This window comes from Phocoena sinus, chromosome 17, assembly GCF_008692025.1.
Source record: "Phocoena sinus isolate mPhoSin1 chromosome 17, mPhoSin1.pri, whole genome shotgun sequence".
Taxonomy (NCBI): Eukaryota; Metazoa; Chordata; class Mammalia; order Artiodactyla; family Phocoenidae; genus Phocoena; species Phocoena sinus.
The window spans coordinates 70,195,878-70,220,160 of record NC_045779.1 but is presented as its reverse complement, the minus strand read 5'-3'; the positions used below and the strand labels follow the sequence as shown (position 1 = coordinate 70,220,160).

The following is a 24,283-nucleotide window of genomic DNA, read 5'->3' as shown; positions in this document are numbered from 1 at the left end:
TATTCATGTGCAATAATAATTTCAAAAAAGCATGGATCTGTAGCATTGGGATAAAACCATGAGAAAACACAACTTCTTAAAATTTGGCAACCAACGGTATCAGCATTCCTGTATCCTATTTATGCTAATCCTGTACCTCAAGAGCCATAATTATGGGGAGTCAATTCTCAACTAGCCAGGTACCTTTAGAAGAATAAATATTTTAGACAGAAAAACTAACCTCAGCTACATTGCCAAGAACAGGAAAAATACCCAAGGTGTTAAAATATATCGTTTCACATTTTAGGTTTCCAAAGCTGGAGACAATCACATCTAAGGAATCTAGCATAAATACTTGCTGTAATTGCCATAAATTCTGACAAACATATAAGCGCTTGCAGAGTTAACCGGTTTCACCTTTTCACTTCTAGACCACTTTTACTTTGATATTGCATACATAATCATCAAAATTACAAATTAAGTTAAAATTTTAGAGCTACAGAATTAAGTATCTTTTAAATTTGATTTGGATTTCCCTCTTTAAATTGCAAGAATCAGGGAGATCAGCATAATAAGCCAAACTGGAGAATACTGGTTCTAAAACTTGGCTGCATAGTACCTCTGTGTAAGGCAACAAATTTGGGAGGAAAGCATGCTTATGGCATTTGAAAAAAGAGAATAAAGTACAGAATTCTAAGTTCAACAGGTTACTGGGGTGGGGGGGGGGAAGAAATCAGCATACACCCCAAAACAATATTCCATGCCAAAATATCTTAGAAGAATAAATAAGATATAAATAGCCTAGTATTTCTGTTGAAAAATATATATACATTGAATAGTAGCTGCTATTATTATTATTATTATTTAGATTAGTACTAACTCCCTACGAAAAAGCATGCTGGATCTCTAAAGAATAACAGAAGTTCAGTTTATAATCTCTATTTCTTACACTTGGCAGCTCTAAGTAGTATTGATTCAAATAGCAATGTGGATGCCCAATAATAAGCAGAAAGTAAAGTGAAAATTTATTCTAAAAGAAATAAAAGCTTAAGTGTCTGGGTCAAAATCTGTCTGCTCAGTCTAATTTGATGACTGAAGCTGATATTTTTTCAGAAAGGATACATATTTAAACTTGCTCAAGTTCACGGGACTACTATATACATAATACTAAAGACAAACGTTCTTACTCTAGCAAGCGTGCACACATACACACATATTAAAGTAACACAGCCCCAGCCCTAACATCTTTATTCAATACCTGTCAACCTCTTCTATCTTTTGCATGTTAAACAGCAGGGATGGAACAATTTTATCCATATGCTGGGGTTCCCAAATGGTAGCCCGAAGTTCATCATTAACTGTTTTGCGAACCACACCTTGAATACCTCTGATTCCAGCAATTCGGATTCTATAAAAAAGAAGAAAAAAAAATGAGTCATGAAAAAAAGCTATTTAAACAAGTCTGCTTACTTAACTAAGAGAATGGATGTCAAATAGTTATCTCGAGACAATAAAAATAACATACAATAAGTCTAAGAAATAAAAATCTCAAAAATCTAAGATGGACAGAGATATGGCAGTTCCAAAAGAGGCTTACTTTTTTTTTTTTAATAAATAAATTTATTTATTTATTTATTTTTGGCTGCGTTGGGTCTTCATTGCTATATGTGGGCTTTCTCTAGTTGTGGTGAGCGGGGGCTACTCTTCATTGCGGTGCACGGGCTTCTCATTGCGGTGGCTTCTCTTACTGTGGAGCACATGCCCTAGGTGTGTGGGCTCAGTACTTGTGGCTTGTGGGCTCTAGAGTGCAGGCTCCACACCTGTGGCTTACTTGCTCCGCAGCATGTGGGATCTTCCCGGACCAGGACTCAAACCTGTGTCCCCTGCATTGGCAGGTGGATTCTTAATCACTGTGCCACCAGGGAAGCCTAAGGCTTAGTTTTTTTTTTTTTTGTTGTTTGTTTGTTTGTTTGTTTGTTTGTTTTGTGGTACGCGGGCCTCTCAGTGCTGTGGCCTCTCCCGTTGCAGAGCACAGGCCCCAGACACGCAGGCTCAGCGGCCATGGCTCACGGGCCCAGCTGCTCCGAGGCATGTGGGATCTTCCCGGACCGGGGCACGAACCCGCGTCCCCTGCATCGGCAGGTGGACTCTCAGCCACCGCGCCACCAGGGAAGTCTCAAGGCTTACTTTTAATACCATCTTTTTACAATCAACATTTAAAGTTAAAAAAGACTTTTATAGACATATTTTCTCTGTATCAGTTTTCAATAAAAAATAATTTAATCAAAGGAATTAGGTTCTCCTACATTCTCTGACATAAATCGTACCAATGTTTTCTTAGGTCAGTCTCCCAAGGCAATAGAAACAAAACCAAAAATAAACAAATGGGACCTAATCAAATTTATAAGCTTTTGCACAGCAAAGGAAACCATAAACAAAACAAAAAGACAACCTACGGACTAGGAGAAAATATCTGCAAATGATGCAACTAACAAGGGCTTAATTTCCAAAATATTCGAACAGCTCATACAACTCAATAATGAAAAAAAAACCCAATCAAAAAACGGGCAGAAGACCTAAACAGACATTTCTCCAAAGAAGACCATACAGATGGCCAACAGGCACATGAAAAGATGCTCAACATCACTAATTATTAGAGAAACGCAAATTACAAGTACAACGAGGTATCACCTCACACCAGTTAGAATGGGCATCATCAAAAAGTCTACAAATAACGAATGGTGGAGAGGCAATGGAGAAAAGAGGCAATGGAGAAAAGAATAACGAATGGTGGAGAGGCAATGGAGAAAAATCCCACACTGTTGGTGGGAATGTAAATTGGTACAGCCACTATGGAAAACAGTATAGGAGCTCCTCAAAAAAACTAAAAATAGAGCTGCCATATAATCCAGCAATCCCACTTCTGGGCATGTGTCTGGAGAAGACTGTAATTTGAAAAGATAATGCACCCTAATGTTCAATGCAGCACTATTTACAATAGCCAAGACATGGAAACAGCCTAAATGTCCTTTGACAGATGAATGGATAAAGAAGATGTGGTATATACATACCATGGAATACTCAACTCAGCCATAAAAAAGAATAAAATAATAGCATTTGCATCAACATGGACGGACCTAGAGATTATCATACTAAGTGAACTAAGTCAGAAAGAGAAAGACAAATACCATATGATGTCACTTATATGTGGAATCTAAAATACGACACAAATGAACTTATCTACGAAACAGAAACAGACTCACAGATACAGAGAACAGACTTGTGGTTGCCAAGCTGGGTGGGGAAGGATGGATGGGGAGTTTGGGATTAACAGATGCAAACTATTATATATAGAATGGATAAACAATGTGCTACTGTACCGCACAGGGAACTTTATTCAATATCCTGTGATAAACCATGATGGAAAGGAATATTAAAAAGAATGTATGTATATGTATAACTGAATCACTTGGCTGTACAGTAGAAATTAACACAACATTGTAAATCAACTATACTTCTGTAAAATTTTTTAAAAAATGAAAAAAAACTAGGTTTTCCTGAGTGCATGATAATAATTCAAACCAACGCAGACCAGATTCTCTCCCATTTCCTGACTAAAAGTCTCAGCAGCTGAGTGAGAACAGGATTTCACTGTTCCTGAACACCCTTAATGCGTCTGCAGACTTTTCATGCACTGTTTCTCCCTGAGAACCTCTCACCTCCCTTAGTCCACCTAGATGGAAGACGAGGCTGGTTCCTTAAAAGGTATGACAAAGAAGAACTATCAAAATGCAGTGCCGATAACCTGAGCCGTATACATATACACATATACATCCATGTGTCCTCATGTATATACATTACTGTGTGCATATGGGACTTGAAATTTATCCATATTTATCCATACTGTGAGAGAATGCTGCCTTATCCTCCCTTCCCAATTCACAGCCCTCAACGTCCTCAAGCTCTTCCTCACTCTTCTTTAAAAATAAAATCTATCAGTTCAAGGATGAGAAGAAAGGTAACTAGAAAACAGTATATAAAATCTGGGGAAGAACAATCTCGCGAGAAGAGCTAACACGGTAGCCCCTCTGCCCCGAAACACCTTCATTCTGGCCAAATTTGATTGTTATTTACCCTCCTTTATTGTTACTACCTGAAATAGTCACCATTAGAAGTTTACTCAGCTTACCCAGCACTGTTTCCAAAAGCTGCGAATAGGGTTAGAGAATGGAAGATGTGGGGAAGGGGGTGATACTGCTTAGAAACCCATCGGGAAGTAATGCAGACATTCAGTAGTAGCAGGTGGAACATGGGATACGGTGGTAACATGACGCTGAACAGGTGAGAAAGTGAACTAGGAGACAAATCTTGCCTTTTACAAAGCTGTGTCTTATTCATGCTGCTTTCTACAACAAAAAGAAAGTCCTGAAAATCTCTTCTGCAGCTATCACAAGTGGGCAAGCCTAACATTACTACAAAGGTAGTATTTGCAAGTCAAATATTTTAAGAAAATCTTAACAGTTATCAGTCCCATTTCCTACTGGCCATGCCCCCTAAGTTTTATTTGACAGTGTTTTGCTAAAAATAGAGAGATTTATAATAACTATCTAAGTTAGAACCTAAGAAGGAATATAAATAGTCCTGAAGAAAACCAAAAGGGCTTTTACTAAAAACGAAGCCGAAAAAAAAATCAAGCCCTCTAAGTATCTTAAAGCATTTTAGTTTACTCATTTGTTTCACAGTGATTCAAATGAAGTGCTATTTTGGAATATCAAATATTATATAATAAAGAATTAAGACAAAGTACCACCTTTCATTTGTGTACAGAAAATTTCAAGTTTCTTTTTTGTAAGTTGAAAAATGTTACGAAAATACGTGTTCGAAAGACAAGATTTTTCACTAGGGGGCGCTAAAACCTAAAAATCAGATACCTATGTAAAAGCTTTGAATTTTTAAAATGCATCCTTTCATAGGTACTATAATATCATAAACACTTTTCACCTACATTGGTTTATATGTGAAATTCACCACCTCAACCAAAAATTGGGAAATGCCTACGTGAACAAAGTAAACAAACAAAAAAAAACCCTATCTTCTGGATTATTTTCTGTATTTTAAAAGAAAACAAAATTGTTACAACTTTGAACAAAACGTGGCATTTTATTTAGCTAATTTTTATACCTTTTTGCCCCATTAACAAGTTAATACCAGCTTCTGAGAACAGGGAACAGTTTTATAAAACATTTTTTGAATATCCTTTAGGGAGAAAAAGAGACTTTAGCAGTGATTGGGAGAAATAGGTAGTTTATTATTATAAGATAGTTATAGTTATCTCTATTTTTCTGTAAGGCTTTACACCCGTAATAAAGGAATAACATCAGGATCCTAAATGGTCTATAGTATACCAAGGAAAAATTATACTAACAGCATCTCAGACAGAAATAATTCTTATATCTGAAAACTATTAAATTACCGCTCAGCTTTCTGTCTCCAAGTTAAGTAACTTTTACACTTGTTTTTGTTTGTGTAAAGCAACACTGTAGCTTGCATGCTTAAAGCTAACTAGTTACATTTCTGTATATTCCTTTATTTTAAAAGAAAAGTAAAAATCACAAAACATGCTCAATCTTGACAATCGACTGTTCATGACAACACTCTGAATTTGGGTTAGTTTCTTTCTTTTTAGGTGTATTATGGTAAAGCTCAAACTACATTTACCAGGGTCATTTTGAATTTAATTTTTAACTTTCATATACATGTCAATCTATCGATTGTGTCTGCAGATAAGTATTTGATTCTAGATTATTACTAGGATGTATCTAGAAGAAATGTTTAAAAATGCCCAAATCAGTTGTCATGACAACCTCAGTCAAACAATGATCCCATAACATACAGTCATTCATTCGTTCAATTTATGTATGTATTCATTCAAAAAGTGCTTATTGAGAGCCGGTAATGTGCTCAGCAATATTCAAAGTACTAGTGATACAGCAGTCCTCAAAACAAAACCCTTGCCCTCCTGGAGTTCATCTTCCATAGAGGAGAGACAACAGACAAGATATGAGAAGATAAAGCTTAACTGGGAGGGTTGATATTAATAAATAAAAGGTGGCTGAGGGAGGATTCTCATGATAAGAGCAGAAATCTGAACAAAGTGAGGTAAGGCCGAAAGACCGCTCAGTTCAAAGGCCCTGGGGAGAAGTGTGCCTCATGTATTCAAGCAAGCGAGGAGACCCATGTACTAGATCAGAGTGAAAGGAAGAAGAAATGACAGGATCTAACACTGGGGTATGGTGAGCATTAAAGGGCATTCTGGGTTACAGTAAAGACTCTGCATTTTATTCTGACTGAGTTAGGAAACCACTCTCAATTTTGCTGCTTTAGTCAGTTCTTCTAACAGCAATGAAAAGTTGTACTTCAGGAATAAAGCATATATTTTCCCATCTCCTTTGGTGATCATTATGTAATATATAAATACAATATTCATCAATAAATAACTCCAAGACTATAAACCATAAAACAATACATACTCTGTTCGTGTTTCTGGATCACTATCACAGGAGTGACACATGGCACTGAAGCGAGATACAAAAAAATCATAACGTCTATGATAGGACGGTGTGTCTTCTTCAATATTTGCAAATTTGACAAACTAAAAAAATAACAATAAGATGTATTATCACCTTTTTGACAGTGTGGAACAAACACATTTACTTTCATTCATTATTTGTTACATCGACAAGAAATACCCAAGTAAAAAGCAAACGAAATATGAAATATCATAAATGCCACATATATACGAAAGGAAGTTTTTGATAATGAACTTTACCTAATCAAGAATATAGCATTATAAACATCAAATATAACTTTGTGATGCAGTCTCTTTTGAGTGAGCCCACCCTCTCAAGAGCTCTCATTCTAAAGCCCTTCTGCATTTCCTGGATGCTGACGGTGTTTCCATGACAACCTCAGTCAGTCCCAAACCTTCAGGGAATTTTATTTCTTAAATCTCGGGTAGGAAATCTTGACAGTTGTTACATAACACATGAATGAATAATATTTATACAAATGAGACGGGACAAGAAAAAAGGGCCCTAAACTGAAGAAAACCAACTCAATATAGAAGAAAAAATACTGAGATGGTAAAATTTATTCTACCTCTTTTCTAAAGATTAAAAAAAGAGAGATATCCATATGTTTAGGAAATTTTAAATATCCTACATGAGTCACAGACCTAGCCATATGATTCCTTAATATGTACTCTTTTTTTCTTACTTGCTTTCTCATTTATTCAGTAATTTATTACTTCTAAAATAGCCTAAAGCTGTCCTGGAAACAAAACTAAAGTAAGCATAGAATAAATTTGAAAAAATAAAATTATGATACTAAAAGTATTTTAAATTAATTCAGCCAGAGCCAAGTCATCTGTTTTAAATTATAATTTCATATGATTCACAATTATCTAGAAAAAGACCACAAATACCACACCTGGTAGAGATGAAACTGACATTCATTACCTACTCTGTACCATATTCTGTACTAGGTGTTTTCACGTGAGTTCTTATTTAATCATTCCTACAATCCTGTAAAGAATGTGTCATCATCCCCACTTTACAGACAGGAACACTGAAATTCAGAAGTTAAACTGCTTGCCCAAAATGACACTGTGAGTAAATGGTGAAACTGGCATTACAGTTCAGGGGTTTGATTCCAATTTTCAAGATTCCCATAACTACACACTGACCATATGAAGAGTTTCAGAAAATATTAAGCCAAATATTTGTATTTTTCATAAAAAGAAACTTTGAATGACACCAGGAAATGCTCAAAAAATGTGAATGATAAAAACACATACAAGTGTATATACAATATGTTCCCCATTTTCTAAAATATATTTTAAAAAGAAATTAAAATAGTAAAGGACTACTTCTGGATACTGAAATTACAGGTATCTTTAACTTGTTTACTCTTTCATATTTTCTTGCATTTTCCAAACTTGCTACCAAAAATCACATACTAAATTAGAAAAAAATTAATCAGAAATTTTAAAATTTGGCCATTAAAATGTTAAATTGTTCTAGAAATTTTTTAGGAGAAACTTTATTCTCTTTTCACTTATTGAAAGTCACAAATACTCAAGTACAATCTGAGTGATCATTTACAGAAGCATCTCCTATCACCCTTTGGCATAAAGAACAGGATAAAACATGTGCGGCTATGTTCCAGGGAAGTGCATAAAATATTATCTTCCTTCCCAATTTTATGGAAAAGCTCTTCTAATTCCTGTAACTCTGGGAGCTCTCTAACAAATTCTAAACCTATATACCCTGTGCTAAGAAAAATCAATAAAAAGAAAGGTATTACCATTATAGACTTCTTATCATACGTAGGAGTGGGAAAAAATGAGACAGTATGGTGCAGAGATTAGGAATGGATTCTGTTAGATGGCTCTGGATTTGGATCCTGGATTTACTAACAAAATATGTGACCCGTGAAATGGAATATTTAACTTACAGGGCTGTTGAGAAGTTCAAATGAGAACCAAACAAAAGTTAGCACAAGGCCTTGCTACTTTCTCCCCCTCTCAGCTCGGTGCTCTGTGATGACCCAGATAGGTGTGGGAGTGGGAGGGAGGTCCAAGAGGGAGGGGATATATGTATACATATAGCTGATTCACTTCGTCGTACAGCAGAAACTAACACAACATTGCACAGCAATTATGCTCCAATTAAAAAAAAAATTTAAGTGAAGAGCTAGATATGTTTTAAAAGGTACAACAAAAGGCAGCAGCACTGTGATCTTAGATGTAGTTTCTCACAGTAAGCACTATTAAATTTTCGACCCAATAAACTTTGTCGTGGGGACTGTCCTGTGCATTACGTATAGCATGTTTAGCAGCACGCCCAGCATCCTAGGAGGCACTAGCACTCCCCCAACCCCAGGTGTGAAAAATCAAAAACGTCTCCAGACACTGCCAAACGTCCAGGGAGGGTTAGTGAGGGGGGAGAACTGTCCCTGGTTGAGAATCACTGCTTTAGTGTAGTGAATGGTTTAAACGACTGGGCCCTATGGACAACTGTCAACAATAGTTAAAGAAAAGGTTAAGATTAGCAGTAGGCTTCAGAAAAGTGAGATGGATCAATTGAATACAAGAGGAAGAAAAAAAGGAAAGTAACCTCTGCTTTTCCTAGATTTTAATCCACAAAAATGACAGTGTATTTATATAACACAAGCTTTGGAGTAGGAAAGGCCTAGCACTGAATCCCTGTTATACAACACTATTATTTCACTATGTCTTTGGACATGTTATTTAGCTTCAATTCCTCATCTGTAAAATGGGAATAATACTTCTAAGCTTGAAGGGTTTTTGTGAGAATCAAATGATATAATGTATATGAAGTATCTAACATACACTATATTATTTCTTTTAAAAAACATGAACCAATGTTGCAGAGTGTTAACATTTATTGCTATTATGTATTATTATTTATAACAATAATTATGTATTATCATTTATTGATATATTAACTACTTAACAATTTTCTTGCCTGAATCTGTGTTTATGCGGGTATGCTATATTATTCTCTATACTTTTCTATATTTGAAATAGCTCACAATTTTAAAAAAGGGTAAAAATACAAAGTACCTAGCACAATTTCTAAAACAAAGGAGAACCTGAATAAATCCCGTACTGTTACCCTGAGTCAGCATCAGCAAAAAGTGGCAAATGTCAACAAATTAAAATAAAATGTACAAAGACCACTAATAAATACAGAGGGACTAAATCAGTACCAGTCATGTTTGACAGCTTAGCACCACTAAGAAATTAAAATCAGGCTTCCAGGGAATACTATATAAATAATGTTGGTCAATATAATACAGCATTTCATTTAATACAATTCATTCAAGTCAAAGTAGGCAACTGGAGAATTCTGTCTTTTTCCCAAATGAGTCATTAAAGGAATTCTAATGGCATTGCTGGCTTGAAGTAAAGAAACGTCTGGAGATTTACACTGAAACTCCTTCCCCCACAACCATTAAAACACTTCCCCTAATATATAGGATGGATAAACAACAAGGTCCTACTGTATAGCACAGGGAACTATATTCAATATCCTGTGATAAACCGTAACGGAAAAGAATATGAAAAAGAACATATATATATATATATATATATATATATATATATATATATGTATATATGTATCTATAACTCAGTCCTTTGCTGTACAGCAGAAATTAACACAACATTGTAAATCAACTATACTTCAATAAAAATTTTTTTTAAATTTCCCCTAAACTTTCCTCACCTAAATGTAAAGGAAATAGGAGAAGCATAAGTAGCTATGTTACCAGAAATGGAGCCTGTCACACCACCTAACTGCACTTGGAAATAGCCAATAGTTTCCCTCTGAAACAAATGGACAAAATCATATTAAGGGCTTTTTAATGAGGATTTTATTTACATACTCTTGCTTCAAAAAAAGAAAAACATTATATTACTACCAACAATAACTAACAGTGCCAAACACTGCTCTAAGAACTTTATTTGTATTAACTCATATCACACAACAGGAGTACCAAGATCGGTCCTATTATTATCCTCATTTCACAGATGAAAAACTAAGGCAAGGAGAGGTTAAATAACTTGCCCAAGATACACAGCTAGGAAGTGTCACAGGCATAATTCAAAGAAAGGCAGTCAAACCCTAGAATCCATGCTGTCAGTCACCCCCTACACTTCCTAACCACAAAACAGTTATCTATAAACAATAGCAGGTAGTATATGACTCTGTTATTTGTTGATAAAAATCTGGATGGGAACATATAGATTGGTTGAATGCCTGAAAGCTTCCTCAGAGATGAAGTTGGAACTGAAAGACTGAAGGTTATACAATGAAACTAAAGACAAGAGGAAAAAGGTTATCACTGTATTTTATTTTCTTTATTAGATATGCCTTCCCCAACCCCACACATGTTTAACAAACTATGGTTCCGGATAAAAGAAAATGAATGCTGTTAGCAGAAATAGTTCAGAAGTAGTGTAAGAAGGCCTGGGGGGAAAAGAAAGGCCTTCCATTTATGGCCAACTGAGTTTCTGTTGTTCCTTATGATTGGTTAACATCCCAGATTTCAAAAGCAGCGACAATAAAAGCTAGAGACAAAATGTTCTAATCATCTACCATTGTACTGGTTGTCCAAATGCCCTGACCAGAGCATCTGCTTCTACCAGATAGACACTCTAAAAAGAGTTAATCCAAGTTATGCTAATTAAACTTAAAATCAGAGAATAGTTTTACTCACAGAATTTGTTCCAAGAACTTGAAGCTTTGGTTCCCCTGATTCCAGCAGCTTTGCTACCATATGAAGAAAGCTTTCTACAAATGGCTTGATGCTTTGAGAATGGCAGGCCATAAGAAGTTGGTCCAATGCCTCCATAGCAATTAAAACATACCTAAATATAAGAGAAAAATAATGTCAACACATCTCTAGCTCTCTTAATTCTCCTAATCATTTTCATAGGGATAATTAAAATAAGTTTACTTAAATGCACAGAACACAGAAAGGCAAATTTAGCAGCTTCTAAGTGAGATCCTAATCTTCACACAACACAAATGATCTTGAGATTATAAAATAGTCCTCATGTGGAAAGTATACAGAAACTATACTGTACTATCCCATTTTCTCCTGCTCACCAAAAACTCTCCCAGAGCTTCTTTAACATTACCTTCATGTGAATTTTTTTGCAAACACAAATATTCTCCATTTTCCAGGCTTTTAACCACATTTCTTTGCATCCAACCCAGAAGTAATTATAAGAAATGTGCCTAAATTTCTAACACAATTTATTTGTATTTGTAAATATGAGTATATAAAACAGTATCAGCAATATTATAAGTAAAGGTATCATACATTTTACCATATAATTCATCAGATTTTAAAGCTTGTACTAAAAATTAAAATTCAGACTTCAGATAACTTTGCTTGAACAATCAACTATAAAAACTACTTGTATCAAGACTCACATTTGTATCAAATGCTCTAAATGGTAACAATGCAGAAGTAGAGAGAGCCAGTATAGCACTTAGAGAAAGGAATACTCTAAGAAACTAGTATCATAAAATGACAATATGGAAAAGTATTTATAAACCAAATTGCAAAGTTACTGCTGTTCAAGCACAGAGAATGGATTAAGATGGTAGACTTTTATTTATAGGTGGATGCATAGCTAGCACAGGTCAAATCAGCATGCTTACGTATTCTGAACCTTAAGCCTAACATAGCTCTCTTTTATTGCTCCTCTGATAGGTAAAACTGGAGCTGTGATAAAAATCAGTTCGTTAACAGAATTTCCGATAGTTTTCAATTTTGAGACTGATTTTTAAATTACAGTACTGTGCTGACAGACTAAGGGAATCAATTTCTACTATTTCCATTAGGGAAGTCTTAAAAATTAATGGATACTTAAACAACTCTGTTAAGTAACATGAGTTTATTCTTAAACCTGACCACCAGGAAAGTAATAAAAGCTACAGTATTAGCTATTCGGTATTACACATTTCCTTATATGATATTACAATGTTTTATTCTCCATATGTTATCTTTCCCTGACTAGATGGCAAAATAATTTATAGGATGATTTAGCCTAGGAAGAATTTTCCAAAGATACTATATTAGCAGCAATTTAGTTTCCTTACCCAGAACGATGTCTGACAACATCCCTGCTCAACCTTTCTGCCAGGTAAGAACCAATTCGATCCAGTTTCTCTGGAGCAGATACAGCATAAAATGTCAATTTCTCCATATCAGCTTTAACGAGGCCATCCTAAAAATAAAAATTAAAAAAACAAGTGAAATAGGTTATATTTATATTTTCATGCTTATTTTTTGTATTTCTAAGTGTTGCCTGCTTCACATTTCCCCTTTTTGGATTGGTAATTAATCCATATTTATGCTGAACCTTCCTGGATATAGCCTCTTAAGAGCTAATCACCATTCTGGATATGTAGAATTTTCAAAAAGTTAAATAAATGCCCCATTTAGGAAAAGCATTTAAATATGCTTTCACAAGCAATGGATTATTCTAACACCTTCCTTTACAGAAAAATAGCTCAATTAACTGCATATAGTATGTAAGGAATAGAATATATTTTAGTCATTATAAGAAAAGGTTTGGTTATTTGTTCCCCTCATTAGAGCACTCTTTGAAGGCACAGACTATGACATGTAGACCTCTGCACTCTGGGTATCTACTGTTGGACGTGTTTTGGATATACCACAAGATTTGTTCGTTTAATAAATTGAAAATAAGAAATGTAGTCAATTGGGTTTATGGTTGCCATATGTATGCAAGGTTCATGTAAATCTTTTCTTTTCCTTAAACCTTATTTTACAGATTGCTATTTACGTAAATCTTACCTAAATACTTGGCAAAAATAAAGATTCTTTCTGTAACCATTCTCTAATTTACCTGCCACCACTCCCATGATCAAAAGTATTCAAAGCTCCCTCACTGCCTGTAAGTTACAGGGGATAAAGTAGGTGCCTTGTCTGTCATTTACATTCCTCCCTAATCTGCGCTCCACCTTATCTTCAGTAATCATATGTTCCAGATTCCTTAAGGAAATGATCTGAATATTCAGTCTATTAAATGATACTTCTGAAACTTCCAGTCAGGAACTGTGTACAATTATCACTCATTACACTTCAATTAGGCTATAGGCACCTTCATTTGAAGGCTCTTGTTTGCAAATGTATCTCTTACTTTACCATGATTTTTCTCTTGCCGGCAACAAAGAGACTAATCTCTGCTTCTCCAGATGGTGTACATCCTTCAGAGTTCAGCAAATTACATTTCTTCTGAGAATGCTTCACAGAGATTGCCAACCCATGTGATACCTCCCTGATATAAAGGCAGAAACTTTACCACCTGTTTTACTTAACATTTTTCTTACTGATTTATGCATTGTGATTTAATATTTAGTATGCTTTCGCTTTATATCAGTCAAATGGATGGAAAGCTTCTTAAAGGCAGGTACCATATCTTAGAGTTATTTATATGCCATAAATTATCCAGGATATCTCGCAGCCAAAATATTTAATTGATAGGCCTCCTAAAAATAGCTGAATATTTAAATCAGATTTGATTAACAATGAGGTGTATCTCATAAATTAATATCAAGATAACCAAAAGGTTTCTAGGGTTGGCTACATTTTAAAATAAAGCAACTTCTGGAAGTCAAACCCATGTAACACTTTTTCGTTCCTATCCATTTAACACTAGACTAAAGGAGTCTTGGAAAATTTAAGACAGTGTCAAACAAAATCAATCAAAGACAACTGCTTTGAAACCAGTCATCTTCCACAATAAAGTAACTTTTATAAAAAATTAAAAAGCACTTAAGTAAAAAGAGAACAAACTCTGCCTGGAATATTCTCCCCTTACTTCTCAATTCTCTTCTGAAAATTGTGTGACCAACCCTATTTATTCTTTGGATCTTCGCCTAGATTTCATTTCCTTCAGGCCTTTCTTCTCCCAAGCCCAGATTAGATATCATTCCTACCTACTCCAGCAGTACCCTGTACTTATTTCTCTATCACAGCATATTGTTTCACACAATATTGTAATTGCCGATTTACTTGTCTAGGAGCTTGGTGAGAGCAGAAGACCAAGTCTGTATTCACAGTTGTGTTCTTTTGGCATTTCATACAAATGATCTGACACTAGTTCATAAATTTTTGGTAAGTGAGTATTACTTGAATTTAGGAACTATACAGACTAAAGAACATCATCCGTCCATCATTCTGAATTTATGCTTTAATCTAAGAAAAGAATCTGAAAGTCAGACAAGCAAGCATGGATCATTTACAGGTTAAAAAAAACAGAGTAGTATAAAAATAGTAGTGTACACGATGAGATTTGGGAGTAAAAGTAGAGAAATGCAATTAGGGAAACCTTTAGGGAGGTCAGCAGGGGGGAAGGACGGGTCAGCAAAGAGAAGGATCAGTAGATGTAGATCAAATTACTTTTGGATCTTCGGGGAATATGTTGTCCACCAGGCGTTTGTAGCGAGGACGCAAAGCTGAACAGCAGCAACACACTCCTGTTCAAAAAGAATAAAATCACAAAGTACAGAGATTAATCGTATGGTAAACTGACCTAGAAATTCAAGTTCTGAACATTTATGGGTTATTTAAAATAAAGGGGGAAAGTACAAACAGCCAGAAATAGAAAAAGGCATGCAAATTCAATTACTTAAGAAGTGAAAAAGTTAAATTTCTCCTCCCCTCCCCAAAGACACCAGGTCAAAATGAACATGCTAATTAATTACTCCAAAGTTTCAAACCAAACTGTTCAAACTGTTTTGGGGCATGTGTGTGTGTACACACATGCATGCACATTCACGTAAAACCTGCCCCATTCATCCTATAAAGCATATACACAACTGGTACCCCACCTTGCCTCCCTTCTGGTCTCATTTCCTACTACTCTCTGCAGCCCCTACCCCTACCTCTACCTCTACCTCCCTCACCCCCACTTTTTCTGCCCAGCCCAATCCACTCAGCTCCAGCTACAATGGTCTTAAAATGGCAGTTCGCTCCTAGTGTAGCTGGTGAAAACAGTTAACACCTGTATCTATATGATGCATCATACAAAGGAACCACAAGAGTGAGGGAGAATCAACATCAAGGGAAAGTCCAGGAATTTCAAAAAGTGCTCAAAGGCTGCTCTATACATTTTCAGTTGTTGGCATCTTGGAAAGAGTCAAGGATTTGGATTAGAAGACCTGGGTTCATTCCAATTGTTTCACTTAAATGGCTACATGACCTTGGGTAAGGCACATCAACTCTCTGGAAAGAGCTATGTAAGTAGGAGGGATCCATTTTCTTGTCCTACAAACTAATAACTTCACGGGAATGTTGGTCTTGAGCCGTTATAAAATTCTTCCCATGATTTATGAAACTGGGGTATGTGTGTCTGTGTGTAAGTGTGCACTTGTATGGATTTAGAAACCAAAATATGGTATGAGAGAACACTTAAGCTAGAAGTTAAGAGAACGCAGACTTAAGCAGACTTCTATTATCTTACTGAGTAATGTTATTCAACAGACAACTTCTCCAGACCTCACTCTGCTCATGAAGTATACATGACTCATGCATGCAGTCATATACAACGTCAAGTTAAGTGCCCAACAGGCCAAAACATGTAAGACTGAGTCCAGATTTGTCATAGAATGGAGCCATTATATTGATAAAAACAAGACAGAATTAAGACATGTACAGCATCTTTAGTTACCATAAAGCAGTGTGCATACATTATTTAACATTTCCAGCAAATCTGTTAGGTATTATTATCACTACTACTTTACAAGAGTGGAAACTGTAGCAGAACTGACCAAGTAACTTACTCAACATCAATGGCTGGGTGAGAATCCAATGTCTAACTCTAAACTCATGCTCTTTCCACAAATCCAGAGATATTAGTGGTCAAATCAATCAACATCCAAATATTTCATCTGCACCTGCTATGTCCCTAGCCACCATCTGTGGCTAGATGCCACAGATACAAGAAAGTATAAGAGACAAGATCCCTGCCCTTGAGAAGTTCATAAACTTGTTATTAAAAAAAAATAGTGGATAATTCAGCAATATATACATAGGCACTACATGCTGATAATGTAAAATGTTATACATTGTTCAGGATGTTTTCTACGTTAATAGAAGAAAATATTCCAAAGAGTCCATTAGGGAATTTTTTTCAGACTAACACCAAAATACCTGAACTCTTTTTAAAGTCCAAAAGCAAAACACAGGCTAGATTACTAGAAAGAAAAACAAGGGTAAAAGCCAAGTAAGCAAAAGTCATATCTCTGTGTCAACTATACCTAATATAAAAATACTTCAGATGAATATTAATACACTGAAATAAGTTAAAATCAAATATGTATCAAGTGATTAACTTATATAGGGCACTGAGCTAGAAACTGCAATGATGAAAGAAGCTTATAACCTGATAAGAAGATTAGGATGAATACTTTGCTATCACTAACACAAGGCCAAATATAGTAAATTCAAATTGCTATTATGGCAAAGAGAGAATGGAACTGAAAAACAAGTCCCAAAGCTTCAAGTTTCCTGTCAGAATGGTAAATTATGTAATTTTCAATAGGTAAGAAAGAACTCTTAATAAGGTATTATGTCTCACATTGACACTTTCTGATATTATACACTGCTTTTAGTTTAAAGAGGCTTCCAAAAAATGGGGACTTGAAATACACATAATATCCAGTTCCCACTTTCAGGAAGCTTAGGTGTACTGGAAGAGACAGATGAGTAAAAAGACACAGGTAGCATGGGGTTAAAGGGCAGGGGCTCTGGGGTCACACAGACCGTGGTGAACCCAAGGTCTCTCACTGTCCACCTAGGAAGGCACGTTACCTTCTCTTATTTTACCTACATTTCCTTACCAGTTAAATGGGTGTAATAACGCCTTCTTCATATTTATTGGGAAAATGAAATAAAACTATATGTAAAGTTCTTATTAAGGGTGTAATACATAGTAAGCATTCAATAAAATGGTAGTTATTACTAGTAACGCTGTAAGTACTTATAATCGGGGTAAGCAGAGGTGCTTGAGGGCCCTTGAGATAGTATTGCCAACAACGTGAAAACCTTTGCTGAGAATTAATCATCTAAAAATCCAACAAATTTTACGTGTGGTTCACAGCAAGCCTTCAATAACAAGAGGAGCACCAGTGGGGTAACTGCTGTTTTCTGAACGTGACGTGTGCAGCACTCCACACTAAGTACTTTACGGCATCGTTCATCTGTTCCTACCGCAGCTCTCTGAGGTGCTATTTTCAGCCTTGTGTGATAAACAAGGAAACAGAGGCTAAGGGAGGCCCATTTGCCCCATATCATACAGCCGGTAAGGAGAGGAGCTGAGATTCCAAGCAGATCTGATGACTTTAAAGGGTAACTGCCACTCTGAATTCAAGTACCAGACAATTTCTAAATTACTTTAAACATTTTAGCTCTCCACAAACCATTACCCATGAACATGACTGCAGGAATGAGTCTGGCTAACAGATGAGGAATGCACTGCCAATGGAGGGAAATGAACAATCACAGTGAGCTTCTCCAGGAGGTTCAAAATGAAACAAAACAAAAACAACTTCTTGACCACTTACTATGCATGAAAACTTACCAACTATAGAGAAGACAGATGAAACTAGATTTGAAAGCTTCAATTTACTCAGGTTTCTATAAAATGGTAACATACTGAAGGTAATACAAGGTGAAAGTGAGTGGTAACAGTAATCACAAAAGAAAGAACTCTATTTTAAATAAGACAATGCTGTACTTATAAACACCACAAGAACAAGTAAAATAAAATCATTGGACCTACTGAGGCACAGAAATGTGGGTGACTCCCTTGCTGAAGTCAGTTCATAAGGCTTTTCGAGTTCAGCTGCAGGTACCTGAACATAGTCCTTCATGTTGTAGGAGACGATTTTCTAGCTGATCTTCCTGCTTAGATCCTTTTACCTACTGTGCAGGAAGCGCCTAGTTCACTTTACTTGTAATTAATTAACAGAAGGTTCTAATACACTGTAACTTAGCTAACGTGTTGACATCAAATATAAAGCTATGGAGAACTTGATAATATCCCTATCAAATTCTGCTGACAAGGCCAAACAGCTTAAACAAGATACTATTAAAGTATTGTATTGCTAGTTTACTAACTATAGATTTTCATATAGTTTGAATAAGAAAATAAACTTACATTGTTTTCTTAAAGCATTCCTTTAATTCCTCCTCATCCTAGCTTCTGATCCCTTCCAACAAACTCCTCAGTTTTCAACTGCTTCCCAACCTCGTCTTGTCCAAAGGAAAAAGGGGCTAAGCATATCACAAGAAAGCCTCAAGCAACTGGCAGGTCTAAGCAATATGAATTCTTCCTTTAAATTTAATTCTAACACATAAAGGACAAGGTAATTCACCATTCTCCTCCTGCAGCATATGGAATTTAGAACCCTACGTATGATACAGCAGGAGAAGAAACAGGAAGTCTCAAGTAGGTAAGTGAACTATGGGAAAATGGAACTGGGGCATAGCTGGAAAGAAAAATTATGACCCAAAAAAAAGTGCCAAGCTGCATATTACATGGTGTGCACACAGGCTCATGGGGCAACCTGTTCAATAATGCTCTCTGAGCCTTAATGAGGAAACAGAAAAATCCTACCCATCTCTCAGGGTTAGGAGTACTAAATCAATATAAAAAATTGCCTGGAATATAGAAGCCACTTTAAAAACATTATATATATATATATATATATATATATATATATATATATCCAAAACCTTTTGGAAAAAAAATTTTTTTTTGGTAAATTCTGCTCTCCTAAATTAACCATTTCTTCTTTAAAGACACCCAAGACACCATGTGGATTCACCAGCGTCTCCTAGTCCTCGCCTCAGGCAGGAGTGAAATGTATCGACCTCTATCGTCCTCCTTCTTTCATGGTGAGGTGTCAGAAATAATTTCCAACCCGTCCTGATCCAACAGGCATTCACAGAAGGACTTGAGTAGCTGCACAGAAAACCTCATGTCTGAGCTGACAGAAGCCATGGACCGGATACATGGGCATAAAGGAATGCTGGGAGAATTCTGCTTAATGGGGCCAATAATCTAAATGGTTGGTCCACCAGTGAGGACTCCTAGTTTGTGATGACATTTGCTTTCCTATGCAGCTTTGTAAGTCTGGGGGTTTGGATAATTAATTAAGACCCCTTTTAAAATAAGTTACTTATGCTTTCAACTAACTATATTACCAATGATAATTTAAATCTAACTGGAAATAGTAATATCTCCAGTATTAAATTATTAATAATTAAACTATTAATGTCTATTATTAAACACCATCATGGCACTGGGTACTTGGGAAAAAGCTATCCTCTAAAACAAAAATAATGAAGTTGAAGAATGTTTAGATCTTATGATGGGAACCAACTGTATGACTTTGAATTAGGTTTGTCTCATGATCTATTAAAGGAGAAATTAACAGTATCTATAACTTCTACAAAACAATTATATTATCTCTGTTAATTCTAACATGTAATGCATTAGGAATTCTCTGGCATATTTAGGGCTTACTAAGTGTCATACTTTCCAATGGGAATGGCTATGATTACTGGATTTTGGTCTTTATGATATTTCTATCATTGTATCTATAACAAATTATTGTACTTATACACATGTCTGTCTTTCCCCCATGAAAATGAGTCACTCCAACATAAAGCCCATGTTTTGTTCATTGTTGTGCGTGTCTGGAATATATCAGACATTCACAAAAAATATTCCTTCACTAAATGAATTTGGACCCAAAGTTCACTGGTAAACAAAATGAATTTAATATCTGTTGATATGTGCTATAAAAATCAAAATGATAAAGTACACTGTCCACCACAAAATACTAAATAAATGCCAGAACAATGTAAGTTCTCCAGCGCACAGCTGACAGTGTCACATGAATCACTCTAAACAATTCATGCTTTATTTCTAGGCCTAGTGGAAGCTATCAGTAATCAAGGTGAAAAGAGACAGCGTGTTTTTCTATTAGAAGATTTAAAAAATTCACTACTTCAATACCTCAAGCCCTATGGTATCCAAAGATTTAAAAAATTCACTACTTCAATACCTCGAGCCCTATGGTATCCAAAGCCCTTTTAGAGTCTGCATCAGGGCTTCCCTGGTGGCGAAGTGGTTGAGAGTCCGCCTGCCGATGCAGGGGACACGGGTTCGTGCCCCGTTCTGGGAAGATCCCACGTGCCACGGAGCGGCTGGGCCCGTGAGCCATGGCTGCTGAGCCTGTGCGTCCGGAGCCTGTGCTCCGCAACGGAAGAGGCCACAACAGTGAGAGGCCCGCGTACCACACACACAAAAAAAGTCTGCATCACATATATTCTCTTCAAGGTTAAAATTAAAAGTCAAGTTATTCATTCAGTTAGTGTCAGAACAAGACATTCACTTCATATAATTAAAAGATTTAGTAATATTACAGTCCCACTCACACATACCCCTCCCAAGTACTGAACACTTAATATGTAGATTTACATATACCATACACACACATATAGACACCATATATAAAGTCTGTAATACGGGTGTTATTCCTGCACTTCAACACATGCACAAGGTACTGTGTTAAGAGCCACAGAGGATCAAAAAGGTAACTATCTACTTGAAAAGACAAAGGTTTAAAAATTGAAATTTAAAACAAGATTTGGACAACACTGGAGGACAAGGGACATTTAATGTCAAATGGACCACATGGCCATAGGGCCACAGAAGTTGAGAGAAGAGAGAAAGCACTCCCAGGTCAAATGAAGGGAGGTTTTGTGAAGGACATAGGATTTGAGCTGAGGGCTCCCCCTGAAGAACAAGTAGACTGAACTATAAGGATACACTGAAGACAATGGAGGACAATGACAGGCAGATGGAACAGTGCAAGTTTCACTGTGGAGGACGCTGCATGGAAAACCCAAAAGGCGTTTTCTAATGACCCAGAGCTTAGAAAGGAAGGCACATGGAAGGCGGCACAAAGGAAGTATCAAAAGGGTTTGGTGACTAATTAGACAGGGGTCAAAGTAAAATGGGAACAAAATAGTCTTATCTTTAGGAAAGTGTTCCTTTTGAAAGGATTCTAATCCATTAGAGGAGTATTTTATTACATGATTCTTTCCGCATGTAATTCTATACGTTCTCTCCTTTCATTCTCAATTTCACTACTTGTTCTTTATTCCCAGGCACATAAACTTCCTGGAAAAGAGGACAACAAAGGCAGTAAATGGAATTAAAGTTCCAACTCTTTTTTAAAAGATGGTCTTTCCACTGCATTGCAATACTTGCCTCTACAAAAGGCATAACATAGACAAAACTCTGCACACTTCACAAAACTACTCTGAGGGCTTCCCTGGTGGCGCAGTGGTTGAGAGTCCGCCTGCCGATGCAGGGGACACGGGTTCGTGCCCCGGTCCGGGAAGATCCCACATGCCGCGGAGCGGCTGGGCCCGAGAGCCATGGCCGCTGAGCCTGCGCGTCCGGAGCCTGTGCCCCGCAACGGGAGAAGCCACGACAGTGAGAGGCCTGCATAACGAAAAAAAAACAAAAAACAAAACAAAACAAAAAACTACTCTGAGATACTCTCTGTAGGGAAAAAACAGCATTTTGTTGCATCAACTAGTGATCAGTCTGTACTCAACACATTTTTCCCCCACTATCACAATTTTAAAGGAAAAAAATATATTAGGCATTGTCCTACTTACAGTCAATTTACAGATTTATACATAGACTTTACAGTATACTATCATACTTAACTGAAAAAAATAAATATTACTCAGTAGAGTTACACAAGGACAAGAGCAATAAAATACAGAATAATCATGGCTTTTAGAAAATCTAATCCTGCAAGATTGCATTTGAAAACCTTTTGGAATCCTCATATAAAAAAAAAATACCACAAACATTAAAATAAGGAAATACAACTCTCTATTCATTTCATCTGATGTTGGCTTAGTTTGCAAAACAAATAAGAAAGGATCCACTGGATGACACAGAAACCAGAGCTACAACAGGAAAAAAAAAGTACTCACAGCTCTGTCCCCACCACCATTAGGACATCATGTATGGTTCATCCCTACTTCTAAGACCATATGACCAGACGCTGCGTGCCACAGACCTTCTTCAAGTGCACTCAGGGGTGGTCTTGGAAGGGAGTACACAGCGCTCCGGTGTCCCCATCTCCGGAGGTAAGAAATTAGATGAGGCAGAACTGAAAACTGAAATAGTATGTGATTCCCTTTTTTGTTTAATAGGTGAAATACTGACTAAATGTCCTCTATGATAATGTCAGTAGAACTGTTAAGAATTACAAAAGGAATCACATTTTCTCCAGATGTAATTGTTTAAAAAAGCATGTGAACTTTCCTCTTGAATCCACACCATGGTACTATTATATCGATAATTATTTTGCACAATTAATATGTTTGGGGGGAAGAGAGAATTATGTAATGGTCAAAGATAAATGTAAGGATTATGATTAAGATGAAGAAGGGCATAAGGCAAATCAGAGTATGTAAAATTTGTCACGTAACTGAGCAAGGTAAAATACTAAAGCACAAATGTGTTTTAAGAGTCCTATTTAAAACACAGTCTAACAAAAACTCTAGCGGACAAAAAACCCTTTATCTTCAAAAGGAGATTTAATACCCAGCTAGGGAAACAGTTGGCAAAGTAACTGAGGGCTCTGACAGTTTCCATCTCTGTAGTATATTTCAACAAACCAATCTTTGGAGCTTTGTACAAAAACTTACTTTCCACTTCTCAGAGCAAATCTTGGTAAATATGTAATATGACAAAGCTAGCCAAAGAGTACAGGAGTATCCTACATTAAGAAGGAAACGTGTTCTTCAAAGATAAACAAAAACTGAGATCAGTGTATATCTAAATTCCTTTACTATGAAGAACAACAAAAGAAACTGAACTTACAACTTTCCCTTTAGTTAGAACTTCTTGTAAAGAACCCTTAACGTGAACAAATGTTCATGAAACACCATGGAATATTGCTTTTTTATGTGTTCTTGAACATTGTTTTTCTTATATCAACGCCTAGACATAAGCTAATGGCCCAAGAATTCTCTCTCACCCATTTAGAATCCATTTTGAAAGGGCAAAATTTTCTTGAGACAGCCAAAACCTTCTATTGTATAGTTCAAAAATAAGTTAAAAATTCCACATTTAAAAAACACAAAAATTCTCAATAAAGATGCTATTAGTGCTACTTGTTAGAGGACAACAAAACTTCAGGGTCTAGGAATCCTCACATTAGAAATCAAAATACAGAAAGAGCCACTAACATTAACACAGCAAAGACAAACTTGCAGAGCCTCAGAAGGACCTCTATGGATTAAGTAAAGGCAAGAACTCCATTTGCAAATCACTGATTCAGATGGTTCTGAGGCCCAGGGATGCTTAGTAATTTAGCATCTCTAGAGTGACTTGAGGATGCTATTAATAATTATGCCAGGACCAGTGATATAAATCTTGGCAGTCACAGGCAACCTAGGACCTAGGATTATCCTTATTCTCTTAGACGGAGTATTGGGACATGTCTAAAGGCATCAAACAAAGTAGACAAATTTTCAGTTACAGCTACAAAATGAGGAAAAGCAACAACAATCCAGCCAAGGAAGATAAAGAAAAAGGTAAGGAGAAAAAAAAAAAAGAAACATAGAACATTGG

At 36.2% G+C, this 24,283-nt stretch overlaps 1 protein-coding gene across 6 annotated transcripts in view; it reads right to left on the bottom strand.

Annotated features, from left to right (window-relative positions):
* EFR3A (EFR3 homolog A) overlaps nt 1–24,283 on the bottom strand; it is a 190,093-nt gene that overhangs the window by 140,505 nt on the left and 25,305 nt on the right. For 3 of the 6 annotated variants that reach the window (XR_004346383.1, XR_004346384.1, XM_032609419.1), the window contains exons 2-6: nt 15,007–15,083; nt 12,678–12,805; nt 11,284–11,434; nt 6,510–6,631; nt 1,238–1,387 (exon numbers count right to left, since the gene is read on the bottom strand). Coding sequence is in view for 4 of the 6 variants with exons in the window: in XM_032609419.1 (XP_032465310.1) it covers nt 1,238–1,387; nt 6,510–6,631; nt 11,284–11,434; nt 12,678–12,805; nt 15,007–15,083 (628 nt within the window). In the remaining 2 variants the exon portion in view is untranslated. Of the gene's footprint in view, nt 1–1,237; nt 1,388–6,509; nt 6,632–11,283; nt 11,435–12,677; nt 12,806–14,935; nt 15,084–18,388; nt 18,408–24,283 lie in introns of those variants that run through there. The other 3 variants (XM_032609422.1, XM_032609420.1, XM_032609421.1) reach the window with 3 other exon arrangements.